The following is a 21,525-nucleotide window of genomic DNA, read 5'->3' on the forward strand; positions in this document are numbered from 1 at the left end:
TGCATTTGTAGGTCTTGTTCAGCGGCTCAGTTTGCACTGGAAATCAAAGACAGCTCTAAGAGAGAAAGTTGGCAGCTTAGTGGAGTAGCAGAACTGAGACTACCTAAAATATCCTGCGTTTCCTGCGCTGGTTTTGTGGGAAATGTATACAATTGCCATTCAGAACTAGAATCCAAGCTAAGCAAGGTGGGGTTTTAATAGTCTTGAGAAGAAATTTTCTATAAGGCAGAGGCAAAACACTGAAATCCGTAGTACAGAGAAAAAAAGATATTTCTTGCTGTCCTTCCTGCTTTCCTGTCAGTAGATACTTGGAGGTGGGGGGTTGGTTGACCAGAGAACTTTCATGCTCCAGGTGAAGAGTCCCCTATACAGCCACAGAGCTCTGTTAGCGAGGGACCCTCTTCTTTCAGCTGCAGTGAAGAGACCCAGCAAGTCCCACTAGATGCTAAGATGACTGGGGAAGTCTCCACTGAAGATAGCAGCTTCTAGTAGCTGATGACCTGGCACAGTGTGTCTACTTGCAGAGCAATGTAGTACTGAAGACTGAGGAAAGGGACAGAATCTGGCCCTAAGAAAATGGATTAATCTCAGATATAGCCTCCTGGGGATGAAGTGCGGTTTAGCAGCTAGCGCAACTGGCGTGGATTCAGGACCTCCTGCATGACAAGCCTGCAGTCCTGCCAATGAGTTGCTCTATGAGGTTAGGCAGGGCCCATGTGCTGGTTTACCCATCTGTAAAATGTGCACAGTGTGCATGAAGAACTTGGATATTGTCGAAAGAAAGGTGTCAGAGAGAGGCAGAAATGCTTTACTGAATATTGTGCATTTGTTCATTAAGCAGCTACTGCGTGGGGTGGCATTAAAAGAAAATATTAGTAAATAGTTATGTACAAATCAATTCTGGTCCTGATTTCATAAAACCATAGCAAAATTAATGACTCTGAGATCTGAATCTGGCCCACAATTGTATTGTTCTCTCTCCAGAGGCCAAATTCATGTTGACAAAACTCTGGAATGCACTGAAGTGTCACTAGAGATTAACTTGTCCGTGTGTATTTAATTCTGTATAATGAGCCTGGATATCAGAAGGTTTTCAGCCTATTTTCTATGCACATTACAGGATACTGACTGCTTTCACACTGGCCGTCTGCCTTTCGAACCCTGGAAGAGCACAGGTGAGAGGTTCACAGAGAGATCTCTGTACTGTTTTATACCGAAGCACTATATGGCATGAGACTTAACTGGCTAGCAGGTGAATAGGAAGCTCTGTGGTCTGGGGTTTGCATGAAAAGGAAGCTGTGTGGTCTAAGGGTTTAGAGGGGAGGACTTGGAGCCAACAGGATTCTGGAGTTGAACATGGACTTAGCTTTTTGACTCATCCTTGCCAGCTCAGCAAAATATCCCTGCAGAAACCTGGACCTCACTAAAAACCTGATTCTGCTTCTGAACTGAACATGTCTGAAAAAGGAAATAAGAAAAGTCATCCCACAAGAGCAAGGACAGTTCAGTTCTGTGATGGGGAACACCAATGTTTGGAAAACTTAGTCACGTAAACAGGCATGTTCTGTGCATAGCAGTCTGGCAGAACCTTGTCTTAAGACTTTGTTTTTGGACTGCGAGCCTGAATGACTGCATCCTAGCTAGGGCTTCACTTTAATTTGTGCCCAAAGCCATTTTTGTTCGAGATGCAGGGCTTTTGAGGGTGGATGGAAGTAGAGCGGTCCAGTTCTTGAAATAGCAGAAGCATTAGTTCTTTGTGTTCTTGGGCTCCAAGTGGACTTTAAATTAGGAAAAACAGTTCCCAAAGGCATGTTAAGCTTGGATTCCTAGTTGATAATCCAGATATGCTCAATGTCCAGAGCTGTGTTTCTAAATACCTTTGCCAAAAGACTTTGAAAAGTAGTTGTGTTTTTCTTCTGTTAGGTTGAAAATTTCCTGCATGTGGCGTGCTTACTGATATTTTTGTGAAAATTGGATCTGTATGGGAAATGCTTTTCATGCCCCTCGAGAATTTTTGAGATGTCTTTAAGGGTTTGTTTTTATAATTTAAAAAATATTATTTCCAGTGTTTTTTTAATAGAAACATCTTGTACCATAAATTAATTTTGAAGTCCAAGCAAAAAAAAACAACTTGAAACCAAAATGATAGCAACAAATTCTTTCTGAAGATATTGAAACTGGTCATTTCGATATTGGAAACTTTTCTAGAATAAAGCTCAAGAAAGTTGTTGAAACCACTTCTACAGTAGTCTAAGTGTTTCTGAATCATGGTTTACTGTGGAAAAAATAATTTTGTTAAAAACTAACCTAACTTTTCCAACTAACCTGGGTGTAGTGCGTGCAGTACAGCACAGAAGAAAATAGGAAAAGGTTGGATATGTGTGTTCTCTAGAACATGAGGCTGATTATACGTTCACCCATCAGAATATCTTGACTTTCCCCACCATGGTATCAAAGTACCTTGTAATACCAAGATAAATGAAGGCAGAATTCCTTCTCACATGTTTGACACTATTAGCAGTGGTTCTGTGTATTTGGGCATGCAAACGGCAGGAGCAGTTCCAATAGTGCCATGTATTTTGTTTCATGTCCCCTCACAGCTCCTGCAATGGCCCACTTCCATTGACTAATCTGTCTCACACCTTGTTTCCGACCTACAATTTGCTACTTCTCCAAACACATGCAAAGTACTTTAAGGTTTTCCATTGATTTCTTCCACAAAGTCCAAAATGAGTGTCTTTAGCATTTAACAACAACAAAAAAGGGAGGAATCCTGAATATACTCCAACCCTGTGCCTTCTGGTTCCTTCAGTGCTTTTTGTTTTCTGGATGTCTCTTGCTCACCTGCCTTACCATAACCCACTCACTGGAAGGATCCCCTTGTGTCAACTGCATGGCCCACTGCCACACGGCTGAAGGCTCTGTCAAAAACTAGGGAGAGCAGCGAATCATTTTAATGGGTTTTGACAAAAGTCACTAGTTAGAAATGCTGAGGAACACGGATTAGGTGCTGAAGACTCCAGGTTCCAGCCCTGATAAAGACCAGCAGCATAGGATAGGAAGGAACAAGGTTTCCAGTGACTTTGTATGCATAGAACACATGTAGTGCACAGATATATCCTCTAAAAATCTAAATGTTTTGTGCGAACTAAAAGCCTTACTTTTTTAAGTTTGTGTTTTAACTATGGCTTCAGGTCAGCTGGCTAGCTTCTTGAGAGGTATGTACTGAATTGTCTACATGTGGAGTTTCAAAGCATGTTAGAGAAGTTAGCTAGTGCCTTTGAACTGATTCCCCCTTGTTCTGGCAAAAACAATATTCCAGAATAGAAGAATGCAGCTTCTGTGTTAATTCCTGGTACAGAGTGTGTGGCACATCAGGTGTTGGCTATCCCAGCAGAGAGTAACAGCCTGTAACCATCACCACCTGTGGGAATTGCCTTCTGAGTTAAGGGGCTATCAGGTGGTGGAGGTCTCAGGTTCACTCCTTGCTGCCTTTGGGGAAGGGACTTTATTTTGGCGTACTGAACATTTTGGTGTAGTGCTGAACGGTTTTACTAAGCGTAATAACCCAGGTGAGCATTTGACTCGCAACCCTCTCATTTCACAGTCACTGAGTGTCCTTTGTTTTCTCCTTTTAGCAACAATGCACTAATGGGTTTGACCTGGACCGTGCCTCTGGGCAATGCTTAGGTAGGATTTTAATTACATCATTGAATTTAAATAGGGGTTCAGAAACGCAGACTTTGTTAACTTTATGCTGCTGTTGGTATGTTTTAGGTGAAAAGTCCTTGCTGTGTGATAAATGTGTGTGTGTGAATAAATGCATGTGTATATATATAAATGTGTCTGTGCATTTACATAGCCCAAGGATATATCAGTCTGTGACATTGGGATACTAATTGGTTGTCGGTGCTTCTCAAATGTCTGTGATGCACTGAGATGAGTTTGGGAGCTCAGTCCAGTTGCCAAATAACAAGGGCTGCACACCTTCTTTCTCTTTCTCCTCCAAACTCAGTATTCTCCACCTGGAGGCCCCAGATAAAGTCTGTACTGCTCCATGTTGAAACTCCAGGACAACCATTGAGGCAGGTGTAGGGAAACACACGCTTTACCCTATAGCATCTTTTCATAAATGAATGTGAAGAGAGGCCCTCAGTCTCTAGGGCAGCATCTTCTGCATGAATTAAAGTCTCTCAAACAATGAGGGGGAAAAACAGCAGCAGGCTGCCTGCTCTGTCATGGCAGCCGAATGCTTCTGTGCTCTGAGAACCAAACAAATGTTCAGTTTGGGTAAACCACTTTTATCTTTCTAAATTTGATTCAACAACAATCTCAATTGGAACAAGAAAGAGGCCTGAACCACATCCCCAGATCTGAACATCCCTAACTTTTTCTGTGGGAGGGAGCTCGGGAGTTCCAAATCAGGATCCAAGTTTCACAGCTGGGCAAACCAAACCACCAGCGTTTGAAATCCTGATCTGCATGTTGTGGTTTGGACAGACCCACTAGCAGGAATAGGCGGTAGCATGCTGTAGCCATGTGTAAATCAGTGTTTAAACCGAACATTTATAGAATAACAAAGCAGGCTTTCCCCTCTCCCTTTAATGCTGAATTAAAACAAGTAGAACACAGGATATATGGAATATATGGGATGTTTCCTGATTTAGTGCAATCTCGCTTCAAAGCAAGGCTCCACAAAGAAAGATTAGCCCCGCCGTTCAAAGAGAGTATCAAATTTTTAGTAAAGTCATGAGGAAAAAAAATGTTAACTGTTTTTTGGATAGCTCACGCTAAGAAGCAGTCACTCATTTAACTTTTGCAATTTCCTTCCAGATATTGATGAATGTCGGACTATTCCTGAGGCCTGTAGAGGAGATATGGTGTGTGTCAACCAGAATGGTGGCTATTTATGTGTACCCCGAACAAACCCAGTGTATCGATCACCATATCTGAACCCTTACTCAAATATTTATCCACCGCCCCCAGCACCAGGCCCAGTTCCTAACTACCCTACTGTTACAAGACCTCTGATCTGTCGATTTGGGTATCAGTTGGATGAAAACAACCAGTGTGCTGGTAAGTAGTAGAAATCTTTATTCTGTATTCTATTTCTATTAAAGCTTGTCTGACATTGAAGAAACAATTGTCCTGCAATTGTCCTTTGGTTATTCTTGTGTTACTGAAGCCCAAGATGCTGAACCTTATTTTAAAGGGTGTGAGGTGTACATTCCATATAGTCATAACTCAGTGCAAGCTAAGATATTTTAGTCTGATTATTTAATCAGGAAACCCACTTCTATGAGAGAAATGAACTTTTTGTGACATAAAAAGCCATCTGATGGTAGGTGATTTGTTAGTTAATCAAAAGGATGCCTTTTACGCTTATGATTCTGTCCTTGAGAGAGAACATAGCCTGCGTTCGAAGTATTAGGCTGGGACTGAGAAAATACCGATTCAGTTCTTGGTTGTATGTGACCCTGTCCAGATTTCTGGACCTAGGTCTTTCAGCTGTAGATGGTATAAAAGAGTTGTTTTCTCCCATGCTTTGTGTTCTTCACTTAGACTGTGATGCCTTTGGAGCATGTCTTATCTAGAGGGTATTACACAACTCTTAGTGCTACTACCATTGTGACTATAGACTTCTTCAGCTGAGACTGGAAATCTCTTGTTCTAGGCACTGCACGAACACACAGAGAAAGAATTGCATCCCCAGCAGACCTTTGACATTTTCTTAGGACCTTGGTGTTCCCAAGTCTCCAATAATAATAATAATAAAATAAATAACTCTGTGTTCTTGTGTTGGTAGTTTTTCTATTGCAACTTTTGGCTAGATTTTGATTTCACTTACTCCGTTTTATACCAGGTTTACCTTGTACCTAAGCTGGTTCTGTGTTATGCAAATTTAAGGGAGATTTGGAATAAATCCCTTTGGTTTGCTTGCTTTTGATGATGTCATGTTACGAGGGAGTGGAGAGAAAACTTCTGAACTAAATCAAAGGAAATTCCACTGGCCAGGATATTCATTTTGATGCCAAACTTGGCTACAAGAGATAAGAATCAACCTAATCACTGGTGACTGCTCAGGGTAAATGCTGGAGATGTAGCTCACAGGTCTTCCACAAAGTTTGTCTATAACCACTGCTTCTGTGTCTCAGTTGTCCTAATGATAAAGTTACTTTTCTATTTGTTATTGTGTGTAGCTAACTTCTATAAAAGTTTTGGTGGTGGTTGTTTTTGTTGTTTTAAATAGAATTGGTCTCTGACAAGTAAAAAAGCCCAAAGCACAGGAGATGCACGCTTTCAGTAGAGAATTTTGTCTGTCTGTAAACTAAGGAATTGCATTTAACTCAGAACTTTTCTATTTGAATGCTGCTGCAGAACAACACGAGCTGAAACTGACTCGTCTTTTGGGCAGATTTTGCCCTCTTGTCTGGAATTTCTGGCAAGACTTGGTTTCCGATGATGTACTTCATTTGCTTCCCTGTGTGAGGAGACCATGACGTGTTACAGGAGATGCAGAAGCGTAGATTTAAATTCAGATTCTTTGGGGCACATTTTTCTATATTTGAATTATTGCTCTCATTATGTTCCAAGATAGCAGAAATGCATTTTCTAACTAGCACTAGTAATATATACTGTAAAATTTAATAAATAAACACCTGTTTAAATTTTTTTTTTTTACAAAGAGTTTTGAAAGCCTGAGATGTTGTGTTTGCTGTAAAAATAACCATGTATGCTATCCAGTCCTTTAAAAATTGCAGCTAGTCCTTCTGGTGTTAGCAAATAGATCATCTTAAGTTATGTATTGATTTGTAGGCTTTCGGGAGTGTTTTCATTTTGCTAACTTTGATGTAGATGAATCAGGAAATGGGACAGTTAATAGAAAAGAAGTGCTGAAATCAAAGGGGAAATGAAACCCCTATATTTACTGTCTGGCCTGCTGCACACAAACCATACAAATCAAAACAGGTGGATTTTGGAAACTTTGACAGTGTAACTTCCAGCCTGTAAAGGCTATGTCTGTTTCCATCCATGCTGGCAGAAATGTGAGGACTAATTCTTAAATCAGGGCTGTTCGCTTCTGTCACTTTAACTTTCAGATATGGGAATTTAATTGTGAGGGAAAGTTTGGTGAATAAAGACATTAACAAGAATAGATGGGAAAAGACAGACTGCTATTTGAGTATCACAGTTAGCTGGAAACAGTTTTTGAAAATCTACATCAGGTTTGAATTTGGGCAGATGGTAGGTCATATTTGTATTAGAGGAAGAAAAATGAAACTTAAAGAAAACAAGACCTGTCAGATCGAAAAGGTCTCTGCCAAGCTTAGATTTCATTTTTCATTTAGTGAAATCCCGGGGGATGTTCACTGTCTTGATGCACTATTTATTTTTGTGTCTGTGTGCCTTAGGATGGAAAGTGTAGGCACCAAGAGAATGGTGTGAAGTACCGCATGTCTCACTGCAGTGGCAGGAGAAAGGTCTCGTCCTGTTTCCAGGACTTCTGGCACTGTTAGCGGGGTCAATGTGCAGACTCGTGCATGAAGGCTGTGGAGGTGAGGCACCAGGGGACCTTGAGAGGGTCCCCAGGCAGCACCGGAATTTCACCCAGGTCATTCAAGAAAGGCTGAATCCACATGAGTCACGTCTTACGCTAAGCAAATTATAAGCGTTGCTCATGGTAGTGGTATTTCGGTCACTGTGTGCTTCCCTGCTTGTCAGCATTCAGCATGCTCTTAGGATATGAAGCACTTAAAGGGTTAATGTTGTGGTGGAATGGTTGAAAAGAGTAAACTGGAAGCTCTTCTTGCCCAGTAGCTGAACCACTATATAACTTACAGGTTTGTTATGCTGGTGTTCTGGCATCTCCTTCCAGCACCTTCTTTCCAAATAAAAAATTAGTCACAGGTATTTCCATTAAAGGTGATGAGACTTTTTTCTATTGACTTCAGGGGAAGCAGAGCTATTCTCATGCCAATGTTTCTGAGAAATATCTTTTTCTTTTTTTTTTGTCTGGTCAGATATGGGGTTACAGGTCTGGGCCACATTTTCTATGGCTAGGCCAACAGGAATCTTTACTTTCTCTTTGAATTCCAGTCAAAACAGTTTATTAAACACAGGAACCTGCCCTGGGAGATTTGCAGCCTCAGCTTTGAAACACTGAGCTTGTTCAAGAGACTTCCAAAGTGAAACAGGATAAAAATTTGATCTGGAAGCAGTATAAGACTTAACAAGCTCTAGCTCTTTTTTTTTTTTTTTTTTTAAACCTCCTCATTGCTAGAGCTGACAGAAACAGGGGAAGGCTGTGAGAGGGTCCCTGGCTCTCAGAAGAATGTGCACCCCAGGTGTTTCAAATAACATTCTACTCTTGAGGGCTGATATATTGCAACATAGCAAAAAAGAAGTACAAGCAATTTTTCTCCCTTTCCAGCTTTTTTGGCTTCTACCTTTTTAACCTGGATGGTCACAGACAGGGGTTAGGTGTCCATGTTCCTTCCCCATCACGTTCACTGCTCAACCTTACCAAGAATCTTTTCTGGAGATCTTTTCAAGATCTCCAGGTCTTGTCCCTTGTGAAACAAAACCTTTCCTGGCACAAGTGCCTGACACGGTGAGGTGTCTCAAGGACACCTGTCAGTGACCACTTTGCCCACTCCAGTGTCCTCCACATGGTGCAGAAGCAGCTGTAGCCACTTCTGGCAGCAGGCAGAGAAATACTTCAGTGATAATTGTTTTAAAATCTTCTGTGGGTTTGATTCTTGATGGATGGATGGGTATTTTTACCCCTGGAGTTGCTGAATGCCTTATGGCTTGTATGTATAAATGTACTGTGCTTTCAACTGCATGTGTAAATTCATTCCAAAGCAGGTTGAGAATGATTTACAGCCACAATTAATGCTGGAATAAAAGACCACATTCAGGAAAAAGCAATGAACAACCAGCCGAAGAGCACTGCTTGAACTGTTTGTCTTCCAATGCTACTTCTCTATAAATACTGAATGTTTAGCCATAATAATGACTTTTTGTTCGTGGCACTTGCTCTCGTAACTGCTGGCAAGTTTTAAGTGGAGCAAGGGCCCATGGTCTTGCATTATACATTCGTAAGCCGAGAGTTCTTTCCAATTTCCCTTCGCTCCACCTTGCTGTTTCCTGATTTACAATGATTTTTAAAACATGCCTCAAGCACAGATCCTTCTGGGCATTGTGGAGCGAACTGTAACGGGTGGACTCTTATTTTTGCTTTTTATCCTGTTAATACAGATGCATAATATGAGGAGATGATGCGGATGGGGAGGCATCTTAAGAGGGCTGAATGGAGGAATTTGAGCAAGCAATCAGACTGCAGAGACAGAGAACTACGTGTTAGGAAGGGTGTAAGTGTAAGGCAAGATGGGTATGACCTAGAGATGGAAAGGGAGGAGTCCAGTGGAGGAGGTAATATTTTTTTTTTAAATCTTTATTTTTGAAACAAAGGCTAGAAAGAAGAAGCACAAAAACAGGGGGAAATGGAAAGATGCTCTTTCCTAGCGTAAGTCAGAATTGTTCTTCAAGGCCTCCTCTGTGCAGCAGTCATTGCTTTACCTTTCCTCACTTCCCAGCGACTGCCAGGACTCCCGACATTCCACACCTACAGATCCCCAGCCCTTCATTCATGGAGTGAAACTCCTTCCTTCAAAGCATTACCTTAGCACAGATGGGTTTTAGATCATTATCATTTATATTGCTAGCATACCTAAAACCCACATCCAAGCCTGCAATTGTACTGACCTGACCTCCACTCAACCTCACGAAGAACAGCCTAGATGAGTTTTCAAGCAAAATAAAGGAACCAGATGTGTACATCTGGGGAGAGGAGAGGGAAATGAAGATGCAAGAAAGTGAAATGAGGTGCCCAGATCTTGTGGCAGAACCATGGCTGTGCCAGGGATAAAGTCCAGAGGTGTGCCTTAGCCACTAGGCCAGGCTGTCTTTTAATAGTAACCTTTCTGCAGTGAGCTCTGTCCTATTAGAAACAGGAGGAAGAAAAGGAGGGAAGTGCAGCACAGTGACTGTGCCCTGGAAGGGACTGTATAAAGGAGAAAACAAATGGAATCTGCTCCTGCCATTGTCTTTTTTAACCCCAGTTGGCTCAGCTCTGTGTCCTCCCCTTTTCTTCTTGATCTGAGACAATCTCTTGCTGTTTCAGAGGGCCAGTTCCCGGAGGTTTTTATGTGGTCCCTGTTAGACAGCACTGCGATCACGTCCAAATTAACCGGAAACAAAGCGATTGCGTGAGAATAGGTTCTGCAGGAAGTTCAGGGCAGCCTCTTGATAGGACAAAGAACTGGTGACATCTGATTAAATTAAGGGTCATGATATGTTGCCTTTATTCCTAAACCAGTTTTCTTGACAGCTTTTGTATGGGGAAATATAAATTTGGACCTCGTGCTGCCATTGTAAGAAGAGAGTTGCCTCTCAAGAAGGAGCTGTGGTTGGTAGCGAGGACTTGGGCTGGAGGATTTTGGACTTGGTTCCTGACTGCCATAGACAAACATGCTGTGTATTTTGGGACTCTGGCTCATGATGTTTAAACTGAAAAAAAAATCTCTTTCGGGGTTGTACAAGAATCATTTCAGGAGTGGATGACAGCTGCTGAGGTAGATTTCTGACTGCTATCATTTAAAAAATAATAATCAAGAGAAAAAAAGGCCCAGTTTAATTATCCGGCAACAGCAAAACTCGAAATAAGGTGTGGGGAACTTACTTCCCTAGTGCATCAAATTGGTTCGATATCATGGGGCATTTTTGTCTGTTTCTGCATAGACCAGAGGAGAGAAGTAGTGCCAGAACTTCACCAGTATTTCCCGTTTACTTCAAGAATACCTGTGCTACAAAAGCTTTTGGTGGTTATTTGATCCTGTTGTTTTTCAGTCACCATCTACTTATTCTGTGATCATTTCAAGTTCTAGCAAAATTCTTGATGGTTGTCCCTTGATCATCTCAAGTAATGATGAGAAAAGACAAGCCAGGTAAAATAAAGATGTGGAGAATATAAACTGTGTGCTCTAAGACAGGACCATATGCCAGGGGACTGATGGATATGATATGTGCTCTGTATGAACATCTATGATATTAATGTTGTATAGATGTACTTAACATAGCCCTGTCCCACTGGATAAACCCACATCATTCAGCTCCAGACAAGCACAGTTATAATTCTTTTGGGTCCAGAGCCTCAGTGCTTCTGATCTGATGGCTTGATCTATTCACAAGCCCACCAGTCTGCCTAAAGGTAATTGTGAGTTGACCATAAAATGTTCATGGATGAAAAGGTACATCTGAAACCACTCAGAGCTCCTTCCTCCCTCAGGAAACCATTGCACCAGCACAGAGGAGGGGTTGGGGCTGAGGAAAGGTAAGGCTCAGCCTGTCTCTACAGCAGTGTCCATCAGCAGGGTCATTCCTACTTTCCTTGACCCCTTGACCTCACCACCACCAAGCGTATCCTACCCCAGCAGAATTTACAAAGGAGAATGAGGGTGCAAACGCTGCTTTTCACTGAACGAAATGTGTTTGTGGTGGAGGGATTGGCTTGATAGAGAAGGTTGCTGTACGTGTCTGTAGCCGGGTAAACTGAGCCCTCTGTGGCTTGGATTATTCCTTCTGTCATTCCTTGCTAAGTAGGAGGAGCACGGTCTGGTGGTTAAAGCACAGGCAAGTGCTTCGTTTATTTGTGAAACTTCTACTACTCACACAGAAATGGATAAAGCTGAACCAAGAAATATAACATGCAAGCCAAGAAAGCTGGCATGTTATTAAGAAAACTGGCATCTCTATGTGGAGTGAAAAAAACAGGCTCCTGGGTATGGCAAAATGTAACAGTAAATGCAAGTCTTATTGGTCTGCACGTCAGTGCCTTTCAGGCATCGCTGGCTGTATTAGTGTGCAATGATGTGAGAAGGGAAAATAAAATAGGCATGGCTATGGTATAGTCCCAACTGAACTGCAATCAGACTGGTTAAATAGCTGCATAGTCAACTGGAGACCAAAACTCCTCTCAGCCCTGTGGTTACGGCCCCCATTGACTTTGCAGATCTTAGGATCTTGGAGCAGAAGTTCTTGCAGCGAATTCAGTAGGTTTAGTTTAATCTGTCTGAGCCTAAGGCACTGAACCCCCTCAGAGCAAGCTGAATCGGCTTATGGACAGGGAGTCTGGTACCATGCTTCCTTCTGCCTGATTCCTGATACCATGATAAGGGTTTCTTAGACATTGTGGGAGAAGAGCAGAGAACTGGTCACCTTAAAAACTGTGGCAGACAGAACCGTTTTCATTTGCTTCCAACTTCAGCTTGAACTCAGCTGTTTCTGTCTGTGGATGTGTCTTCACCTGCTTATTATTAGGGGGTCACTGAAAGCTTACTGTTTTTTCTGTAGTGAGACTGGGAGGGAAGCACAGTGATATGTGGAGGGGGACAGCAGAACAAGAAAGGGTCACGCTGCAAAACGTACCTGGGTCATATGCAGAGAGGGGTCATGGGCACAGAAAGGATAGTGTCCATGGCATGTTGGATGGCCAGGCAGCAATCCAGGCTCAGGAAGATTGACATTCCTGTAGACTGTCCTCTCTCTGTTGTGATGTGCTTCAGCTTTCTCTTTTCCTTGGGGCTGGGTGATATCTTCGGTATCCAAGGTGGCAAGAACCCAGAAATCCCATCTCCCTTGTGCTTTGAAGACTGCAGGGGAAAAGAGCGTCCAAGAGAAAGAGGTTTAGCCTATTCACTGGGTTGTGGTTGGTTTAATGGCCTCAGTAAAGCTTGGTGTCTCTGAATTGGGGGTTATTGGTCACTGGCTCTGAGCCAGACAATACATAGCCTTCAGCTGTCAGCAAGAGCCAGTTGGCAGTAGGCTCTATGTGACTCATTTCAGAGGAGCAGTACTCGTGCCCAGCCTGCCATATCCCCAGGCATGTGCTGGCCAGGGCAGGGCTCTGACCCCTGCTGTTAATCTCTGAATGATTCTTTAGACTAACTGCTAAAAACGGTTTGATACGTGGGGCTTTGTGGCTGCTTTGCCTTTATTATGTCTTACTTCCAGGGATTTCAGCAGTGCCAGATCAGTTAAAGCCACCATGTACCGATTAGCTCTGTCTGCTCTGGAGCAGATTGAGCGAGAGCTTTCCTTTGTGGATAGCTGTCACGCGAGGCAGACCCGCCAACCAGACAGTTACAGGGCTTAAGGAAAATCAAGTCACTTGATGGTGCTGGAAGACTGACAGACTTCACAAGTACCCTTCCTCAAGCCACTGGCCTTGTGGCTTGCTCCCCTCTCGTTTCCTTGCAGAGTCTGTTTTGGCTGTGGGTGACGGCTGTGGGTGACGGCCCATGCCTAGCGGTCTGCTGGGAGCCTCGGGGATGCTGCTTGCAGGAATGCCTCCTTCTCTCCCTCCCTTTGGCACGGCATGTAGAGCTCGCCGTGTCCTTCTTTAACTGGAAGGCTTATTTATTTTCGGTCCTGTTAATGGCACCAGCACTCTGCTCAGGCCCATGTTAATTGTTGCACGCGTTAGCAGCATCCACAGTGCCTAGAGATGGCAGCGTTCTCAATGGCTTACAAATCACCATTTTTCTTGGCCTCTCCCTTATATTTCTTGGGTCAGCTTTGTTTCTTTTCACTTGGTTCCAGCCTGAAACTGGCCGTGGTTTTATGTCACAATCAAGACATAAAGCCAAAATATATAGCAAATATGTATTGGCTCCCTTACCTGTAGAAATCAGCCAGACGGGTGGTATGCTTTGCCAGACTCTATAGACGGAGGTAACGTGCTGGCATTGCTCTTTTGTCTTGTCCCCAGGACACTGGATGAATGGCAGAGCTGCCACGCAGAAATGTGAGAGCTGCCTGATGTTGTGTACAGTTTAACATGTTCTGACCCCTCCATCTGCCAGTTGACTGGCTTCCCATTTTAGTACTTCAGTGACATGAGAGAATTTCTCAAAGGAAAGAGCTACTGGGAGGTGAATGGAAGTTACACTTCGCCAGTCTGACTCAGGGGAGAAGTTTTGGTGTTCTGCCTCGTGCCTGGGGTGTGCTGGCCTCTGGGGATGATGAGAAGGGCTGAGTTCCTCTTCAGTTTTGATACCAGCAAAACCCCCTCTGTTTTTAGTTCATCTCAGACATAATTTACTGTTGCAGGTGCCCTGTGGTAGAAGGCTGTGCTGCAGCGTAAGGAGAAAGATGGTCCGGTTTATGGGTTGAGGTGCAGGTCACGGGACAGCTGAAATGAAGAGCTGGGTTCTCAAGGCTTGGGTCGGCCCCTTGATCTCACTGACCTCCATCCTTGATGGAAGTTTGATATGTAAATGCCCTTTATTCTAGCCTACAGTCCTTTGCCACAGGCTGCTGGTACAACTTCTGACCTTGTTGCTCACTATTTTTTTCAACATTGATCATTTATCTGAGGTGGGTCCAGATTTTCAGGCAGGAGCATTCAGACCTTTCTGAAACGTAGGGTGTGTATGGAGTCTTCATCTGGGCACCTGGCAGTGTATGTATACAAAAGCACGATTCCTTCCGGAAATTTTCCTTAGCTGTGCTATTGCCCATCTCTACATTGATAACATGCCACTACAGGGAGAATAAATCCACTCGTGTTCACAAGGCATTCAGGTACTGAAAATGCAAGAAGTACTTCAGCTAAACAGAGAGCCTAGGAGGAGGGGGAGAGGAGGTCGTCGTAAACTTGCCAGGTCCAAGTGAATGTAAGTGAATCCATGCTCTGCTGTCTGAGCTGACACTGGTTTTTGTTCTTTTTTTTTTCCCCCCCACAAAAAATAATCATAAGGCTATTTTTCTCTAATATTTTGAGCTCTCATTTTCTAACATTTTGTTTTGTTTTGTGAAGTTCTTGTTTTCAAGCCAGCCTGAGCAAGTGAATCATTAGCTGGTGAGCCAGTAAATGGCTTGTTGGATCAAAGGCTGTTTTTGTGGTACAACCCCAACACACCTGTAGGTGACACAGAATGGGGAGACTGAACACCCAGGAATACACAGAAGTCCACAAAAGCTATGGTTGTGCTCAGGAAATTAAGGGACTGAAAACCCAGCAGTAGGTGAAAAAATAAGCAAATGCTGGGCTGTCTGGTGGGAGGCAGTAATATCAACAGCAGTGTAGCACTGGGCAGTTTCCCAGTGTTATAAGGCTTCTCATCTCAAAACACAGAGGGAATAGTCCTTTGATATGGTTCTAAGAATGGATCCAAACTACTGACATAAAGCATAAATACTACCAGATAAATGTAGATAAGTTTATGGAAATATCAGTACAGAGCAGCAGTAAATTGGGGAGCATTACTGAGGCTGACTGTGATTAAAGCAGTTAAGTATAGCGTAAAGCTGAGGGTAGGATGGCAGCAATAGGAACTGCAAGTGTCAGAGAAGCAAAAGTTGTTTGTGGTGGGTAGTACAAAAGAATGCTTATTCCTGAGCATGGCGTAATTCGCTGAAATGCGGGGAAATTGCTTTTAGACTGAACATAGCAAAATTCCTTAGGATACAGAGATGGGTCAGGTTATACAGGAACACACTAGGTATGTTACGGGGTGGGATGGTACTAAATGTATCAGCAGGAACACTTAAATACTGCCTGAAAAAATTGTTAAAGAGAAAGTTCTCTTGCACCAGTGAGGGTGGGACACATGTTAACGGGTATCTTTAAGTTGCTGTATTTTTTAGTCCTTTGATGCATTTCCAGCTTTCAGTGTGCATGGAGGTACAGAAGAAAGCTGCCTGCTTTATCAAGCCCTGTGAGGTTTGTTAGCATGGGTAAGGGCCTCCACCCATTACATAAGTTACTGTCACCATGATGGAGGAATGCAAAGCTGAAATAGCTCGGAGGAGTAGCCTGAGGTCTCCTTTCAGAAGAAGGAATCTTGGAGCAGCGCAAAGTGGGATTGCCAGACTGCCACTCCTTACTCCTGGAGCAGGAACGGGGCCAGGGAGGGGAGGTGTGGTCCCAGAGCTGTGGAGCACTGCTGGTTTCCTGCTATTGCAGCCCCTTTGGGGAGTCCCAAACCAGGCATAGGCCGGGGCGGCCTTGGATCTCTCGTTTGTTTCAGAGGCAGAATTCAGCAATACATACACCACTGGTTGCCAGCGAATCACGAAGCATTGCATCTGAGCTTTAACCCAGAAGCAGACTGGAATTATTTTAATCAAAAGCAGGGCCTACTCTGTGATGGAGCAGCCCATATTGACAGCTATCGGTGGGTTTCATGCAGCCTTCCCAACAGACGGCAGTGTGCCAGCTTTAGGAAGGCGGTGTTCTTCCCTGTTAAAGCAGTCCTATTTGAAGGTGTGTTTTTGCAAATCTGTTTTACGTTATTCAGCTAGTAAGCAGCATTTTGGAGCAAAATTCTCCGTAAAATAAGCATTGGTTTGCTTTTCTTGTTTGTTTTGTTTTGCTTGCAACATTACAGTTTGGCTCTTGAGCATTTTCAAGAGGTTTAACTAGTTGTAGATGAAAAGTGGAGTAAGAGAACAATAATAGGCTTGTACAGGGTTACACTTTGTGCTTGTATACACTGGCGAGGTCACCCCAGAAGCCCTCTCCAGGCTGAACAGTCCCAGCTCTCTCAGCCTTTCCTTATAGGAGAGATGCTTCAGTCCCTTCACCACCTTCGTGGCCCTTCACTGGACTCTCTCCAGTATGTCCATGTCCTGGGGACCCAGAACTGGTCACAGCACTCCAGCTGTGGCTTCACCAGCGCTGAACAGAGGGGAAGGCTCCCCTCCCTCCGCTCGCTGGCAATTCTTTGCCTAATGCAGCCCCGAGTGCCATTAGTCTTTGCAGCAAGGGCACTTTGCTGGCTCCTATTTGAGCTGGTGCCTGCCAGAACCCTGAGGTCCTTTTCTGCTAACCTGAAATTTTAATTGGAAAAGTGAAAATTTTATCACCATATTCCCTGGGCAATTTTCAAAACCTGCGTGTAGATTTGAGCCCAAAGAGCTATGGCACCGAAGTGTCATACACCACCAGTAAATGTAATTAGCAGCTGACAATGTGCTTTGCATCCATTAATGATCCAGCTGGTCATGTGCATTCTGAAGCTGATGAGGGAATTATATCATCACAAGACACAAAATACCACCACGCACTGCTCCACTGAAGTCTCAAGCTCCCTGCTAGAAGCTTGAGATGTTAAAACCACTGCAGAAATGCACGATCCATCGGTAGTTCATTCCCTCTGACCTGAGAGGGCCCTGGAATGCTGAATTAACCCTGTCTGCGGTATTTGGTTGGAGATAAGAAAACCACAAATGGTAAAACTCAAGTCATGCTAAGGATTTGCTAAACGTGGTCTGTGCTGGAGATTGTGCCTTTTAAAATGTCTGCTCTCTTGTATGACTAGGTATGACCAGAGTTCTTGTGCTAGTAAGGGGCTAATGAAGGCAGGTAGTACAGTAAGGGCGAAAAAGCAGGATTTAGCTTTTCACTAGAGCAGGTCCTCATGACGGAAAACTCACCGGGATGTGCCTTCTGAAGAGTAAGAGGAGGAGTTTGCTCCAGGAATAGCCACAGACATGTTCCATCTGGTTGGGAACATCACCTTTTTTTGTTTACTTTTTTTTTTTTTAATTATATGAACAGAACACGTTTTTTTTTCAGGCCAGGTCACTTGGAATTGAACCATTTTGGCTTGAGAAAGCTCAGTGTGAGCAAACATCTTTCTGAGCTCTTGTAGGGCCTGTGAGAGCTGTGGGGACTTCCTGTGATGTTGGCAATACGACCAGCCGCTTCGTAATACAGCCAGCCACAGTGTCCAGCCCTCAGTGCTCACTGGAAATTTCTGAATTCTGGTGCAAAAAGACTTACCTTGAGGCTTTGGGGGGAAAAAATCACTCAGATCTGTATGTGTGAGTAGGGCAGTACCTATTCTAGCTGTAGCTGTACAGTACCCATTGAAATGGGTTTTCCACCTTAACAGTTTCTGGTAATTTAAGCAGAGATGCACAAAATATTGCCAATATGAACCATGCTGATAACAAGGTTTACAACTGAGCTGTGTACAAGCTTTCTAACATCAAAGTTAATGTTTTCGTTAAGACACATGTTTATGTTAGGACAGATTAAATCAGAAGTTGTTCTCTTGAATTTACTGGAAACAAAGGCTTGCAGAAGATGAACTTTGATCTCAGTCTGCAGTAGAATTTGGATTTTTACAGATAAAGATTTTATTGTGGTAAAAGAATGTGGTGCTGTCCTCAGTTAAATGAAGATGCTTGTCTGAAGCCGTGAGGTAGCTCAGGGTACTGAGGAGTCATGTCTGTTTGCTTAGTATTTTCTCTTAGCTGGCGAGAGGATCTTACTGCTTGCTGCCTTCAACCATCTCGTGTGAGTCTGGGGAGAAGATGAAGCCTGATCCATGTCAGCGGTGCACATGGACAGGAACAGGCAAAAGCTGCAACACAGGAAATTCTTTTTAGACATAAGGGGAAACACTTTCACTGTGAAGGTGGTCAAACACTGGAACAGAGGCTCATAAAGCTTGTGGCTAAAGGTTGTACTTTTGGAGAAATTGAAAACTCAGCTGGAGAAGGCCCCAAGCAACCTGACTGAGTTGTTCCTGCTTTAAGAGGAGCCTGGAACCGGACAACTTCCTTAGGTCACCTGTGACATGCCTTGTGCAATGGCTCTGTGAATGCAGTGCCTGAAGTGCAGGCCACTGTGTCTGGTATTGGAGTTAGCCTTTAATTTACCTGTGCCTTAGACTCCAATAGACTTTGAGCTGTAGCATTGATTTAGCACAGGCTTTGAGCTTTATAATTGATTTTAAAGTCCTGAGAGATCTTTGGGTGGAAGCTGGCATAGTGAAATACAAGCAATGATAAGCAAAGGAATATCAGCTTCTCAGTGGAGTGAATCCTTGGTTTCACTGAGTGCAAATCCAGTCAAGGCCATCCAGATCAACACAACTGGTTTGTGGCAGAATCAGTAGAAGAAAAGAGTCATACAGAATCACAGAATGGTTTGAGTTGAAAGGGGCCGAATGGTTTGAGTTGAAAGGGGCCTCTTAAAGCCCACCCGGTTCCACCCCCTGCCATGGGCAGGGACACCTCCCACCAGACCAGGTTGCCCAAAGCCCCATCCAGCCTGGCCTTGAACACCTCCAGGGATGGGGCATCCACGGCTTCTCAGGGCAAGAAGATCTGCGCTTATCTTGATTTATTTAGTGATTGACAGGTCAGGGCCAGGATTCCTGCAAGTGTGAAGTAATTTTTATTAGATGTTTAATTTGCTGCAGTTTCAGCCTTACATCTTGGCCTGCCTGGGAGTTTCACAACCACCCAGAACCTGTTATGTTCCTGCTCACAATTTGAATTTTTTGGGATTAAACAAAACACAACTTTCTCTGCCTCTAAAAGCTGAGCAGATTTGCTTTGAGCTCTTATCTCACGATTTTACAAATGTTGAAAGCTTGTCTTTATTTATGCTTTAAAGGTAACTGAATGGGTTTTAAAACAGAGAGAGAAAGAGGAAGGGAAAAAGCCCTTTGAGATGAAACACCTCTTTTTCCAGTGAGCCATGAACTGAGTGTAAGGAGGGCAGGAGAACTGCCAGTAGACATCCACATCACACACTGATTGGAACGAACCAAACCTCCCATATCCACACAGTTTTCCCTTATCCAGGAAGGTCTGCAACCCAGTTGGCCAGCAGCAATTTTTGGAACATTGCAAGGAAGAATTCCAAGCAAATGTGGCTCAATCATTATAAAACAGTCGATGCCAAATCTGAGTTAAAACCAGTTATTTGAGCAGGGATTATAGGCATTTTCCAATGATCACCACCACAGAAATAAATAAATAGATGGCTTGCTATGTATACACTCAAAGGGGAATATTGCCCAACATGCATAGCTCTTTGCTATTAACAGTAATGAGGACACAGCTGTCTGAGCCTGGAAGCCAGTACTTGCAAAGGATAATTCTCAAGGATTTTTCTTCTCCGCTGGCTTTTGTCCACTACCCATTCTTTGTGTACGAAAGAGCCCCAAAGACCCTAACATTTATACAAGAATTACCTTGGCTTTGCGGCACTTTTGAGATTGTTATAAAGTGTGCTGACACATGGACAGATTTGAAACTCAGATGAAATATGAAAAACAGTCTTCTCCTCTGATAAGCTCCTCCGCTCCCTCAGTGCCAAGCATAACACTCCCTTCACAGTCAATTGCCGTGGCTCTCAGAGCAGCTGGCAAGGGCCGCTGCCATGGGCCGGGATGGGAAGCTCTCCCTCCCAAGGAGAGCACAGCTTCTAACCCTGCCTGCAGAGCTCGGGGCTGAGTTTGGGCAGACAAGTGATGTGATTTGAGTCAGGTGTAGCTGGTCAGCTCTACAGAGCCTCTAAAGTAAAGACAAAACTGCTCCAGAGGCACATGCTGTAAGCACCAGGTGTGTGGCTGGGTAATTTTTCCTGGTTTTATCAGCTAGGTTCAGGGAACGGGGGATGAGGTCTTTGATTGCTGGAGGAAGACAAAACACTGCAGTCTTCATTGTGTGTGCTTTTGACTCACATAGTTTAAGTGGAATGAGACCATGCCACCTCCAGCAGGAACCTCCTTGTATCCCCAAGCCAAAGAGCTTTGAATCCAGTCCATTCCTGAAGGAGATGCTGGTGATGGTTGCTGAAGTTTAGTGACAGATCAGCAAGTGATGAATCTCATACCTCTATTCCTGTTCCCTATAAAGGAGATCCCTTGCGTTTTCAGGTCTACAATACTTCCACAGTTGTCTGCAACGTGTTTGAGCAGTAGTTAAAGCTTTTGACATGTGATTTGTCAGAAGAGGCTGCATTTTAATGGAAGAAACAACCCTTCCAATAAAAGTTGTCATTATACCTTGCAGGTGGATATTTGCATCCCTCTATTTTCATTGTGGCTTTAATTTCTGAATCCATTTGGATCGATTTCTTTTGCTGTATTAAAATAAGGCTGCTCTCCTCTTTACTGGTTATTGTGGTCTACTTGCAGTCTCAGACCTATTCAGTCTGCCAAAACACTTGGAAAAGGAGCTCTTAATGACTCAGTTAAAATGTACGGTCAAGAAGTTCACTTATTAGAGGAAATGTAAACTGACCACCAATTGGCTAAACCAGCTGGCTGGACTGTTTGTGCTAGTGATTTCTCAAAGCTCCCTGGGGAGCGAAAGCAGGAATAGCATTCTCTTCTTTTAGTTCTCTCATGTTTTGTTCCTTTACAGGAAAGTCTTTGAAATAATTCATTGGAGGAAAAGCCAATAGGATTTCAGAGATGTTTAAAGGCTTTATAAATACTGTTTGAAACTCCTATAGTTTTAGTATAATCCTTCTAACAGGATCTTTAAAAATTATCTCATAGAATTGCAGAGAAAATATACAATTCAGCCATAGAAAAATTCCCCTTTTCAGTGTTAATGGTTCAACTGCCGTGAAATTTTGTTAGCCTTCTCTAGAGGTTTCTGTATGAGACTATTTGAAACAATGCAGCATAGGAGTACTGTAAGGACTTT

General features: G+C 43.4%; 1 protein-coding gene across 2 annotated transcripts in view; it reads left to right on the forward strand.

The window, feature by feature from the left end:
* Positions 1-21,525, forward strand: part of FBLN5 (fibulin 5) — a 49,665-nt gene that overhangs the window by 1,480 nt on the left and 26,660 nt on the right. Inside the window, exons 2-4 of one of the 2 annotated variants that reach the window (XM_040558907.1) lie at positions 1,121-1,175; positions 3,639-3,690; positions 4,834-5,076. In XM_040558907.1, coding sequence (XP_040414841.1) covers positions 1,121-1,175; positions 3,639-3,690; positions 4,834-5,076 — 350 coding nt within the window. Of the gene's footprint in view, positions 1-1,120; positions 1,176-3,483; positions 3,573-3,638; positions 3,691-4,833; positions 5,077-21,525 lie in introns of those variants that run through there. The other variant, XM_040558908.1, reaches the window with a different exon arrangement.

This window comes from Cygnus olor, chromosome 5, assembly GCF_009769625.2.
Source record: "Cygnus olor isolate bCygOlo1 chromosome 5, bCygOlo1.pri.v2, whole genome shotgun sequence".
NCBI classification, from domain to species: Eukaryota; Metazoa; Chordata; class Aves; order Anseriformes; family Anatidae; genus Cygnus; species Cygnus olor.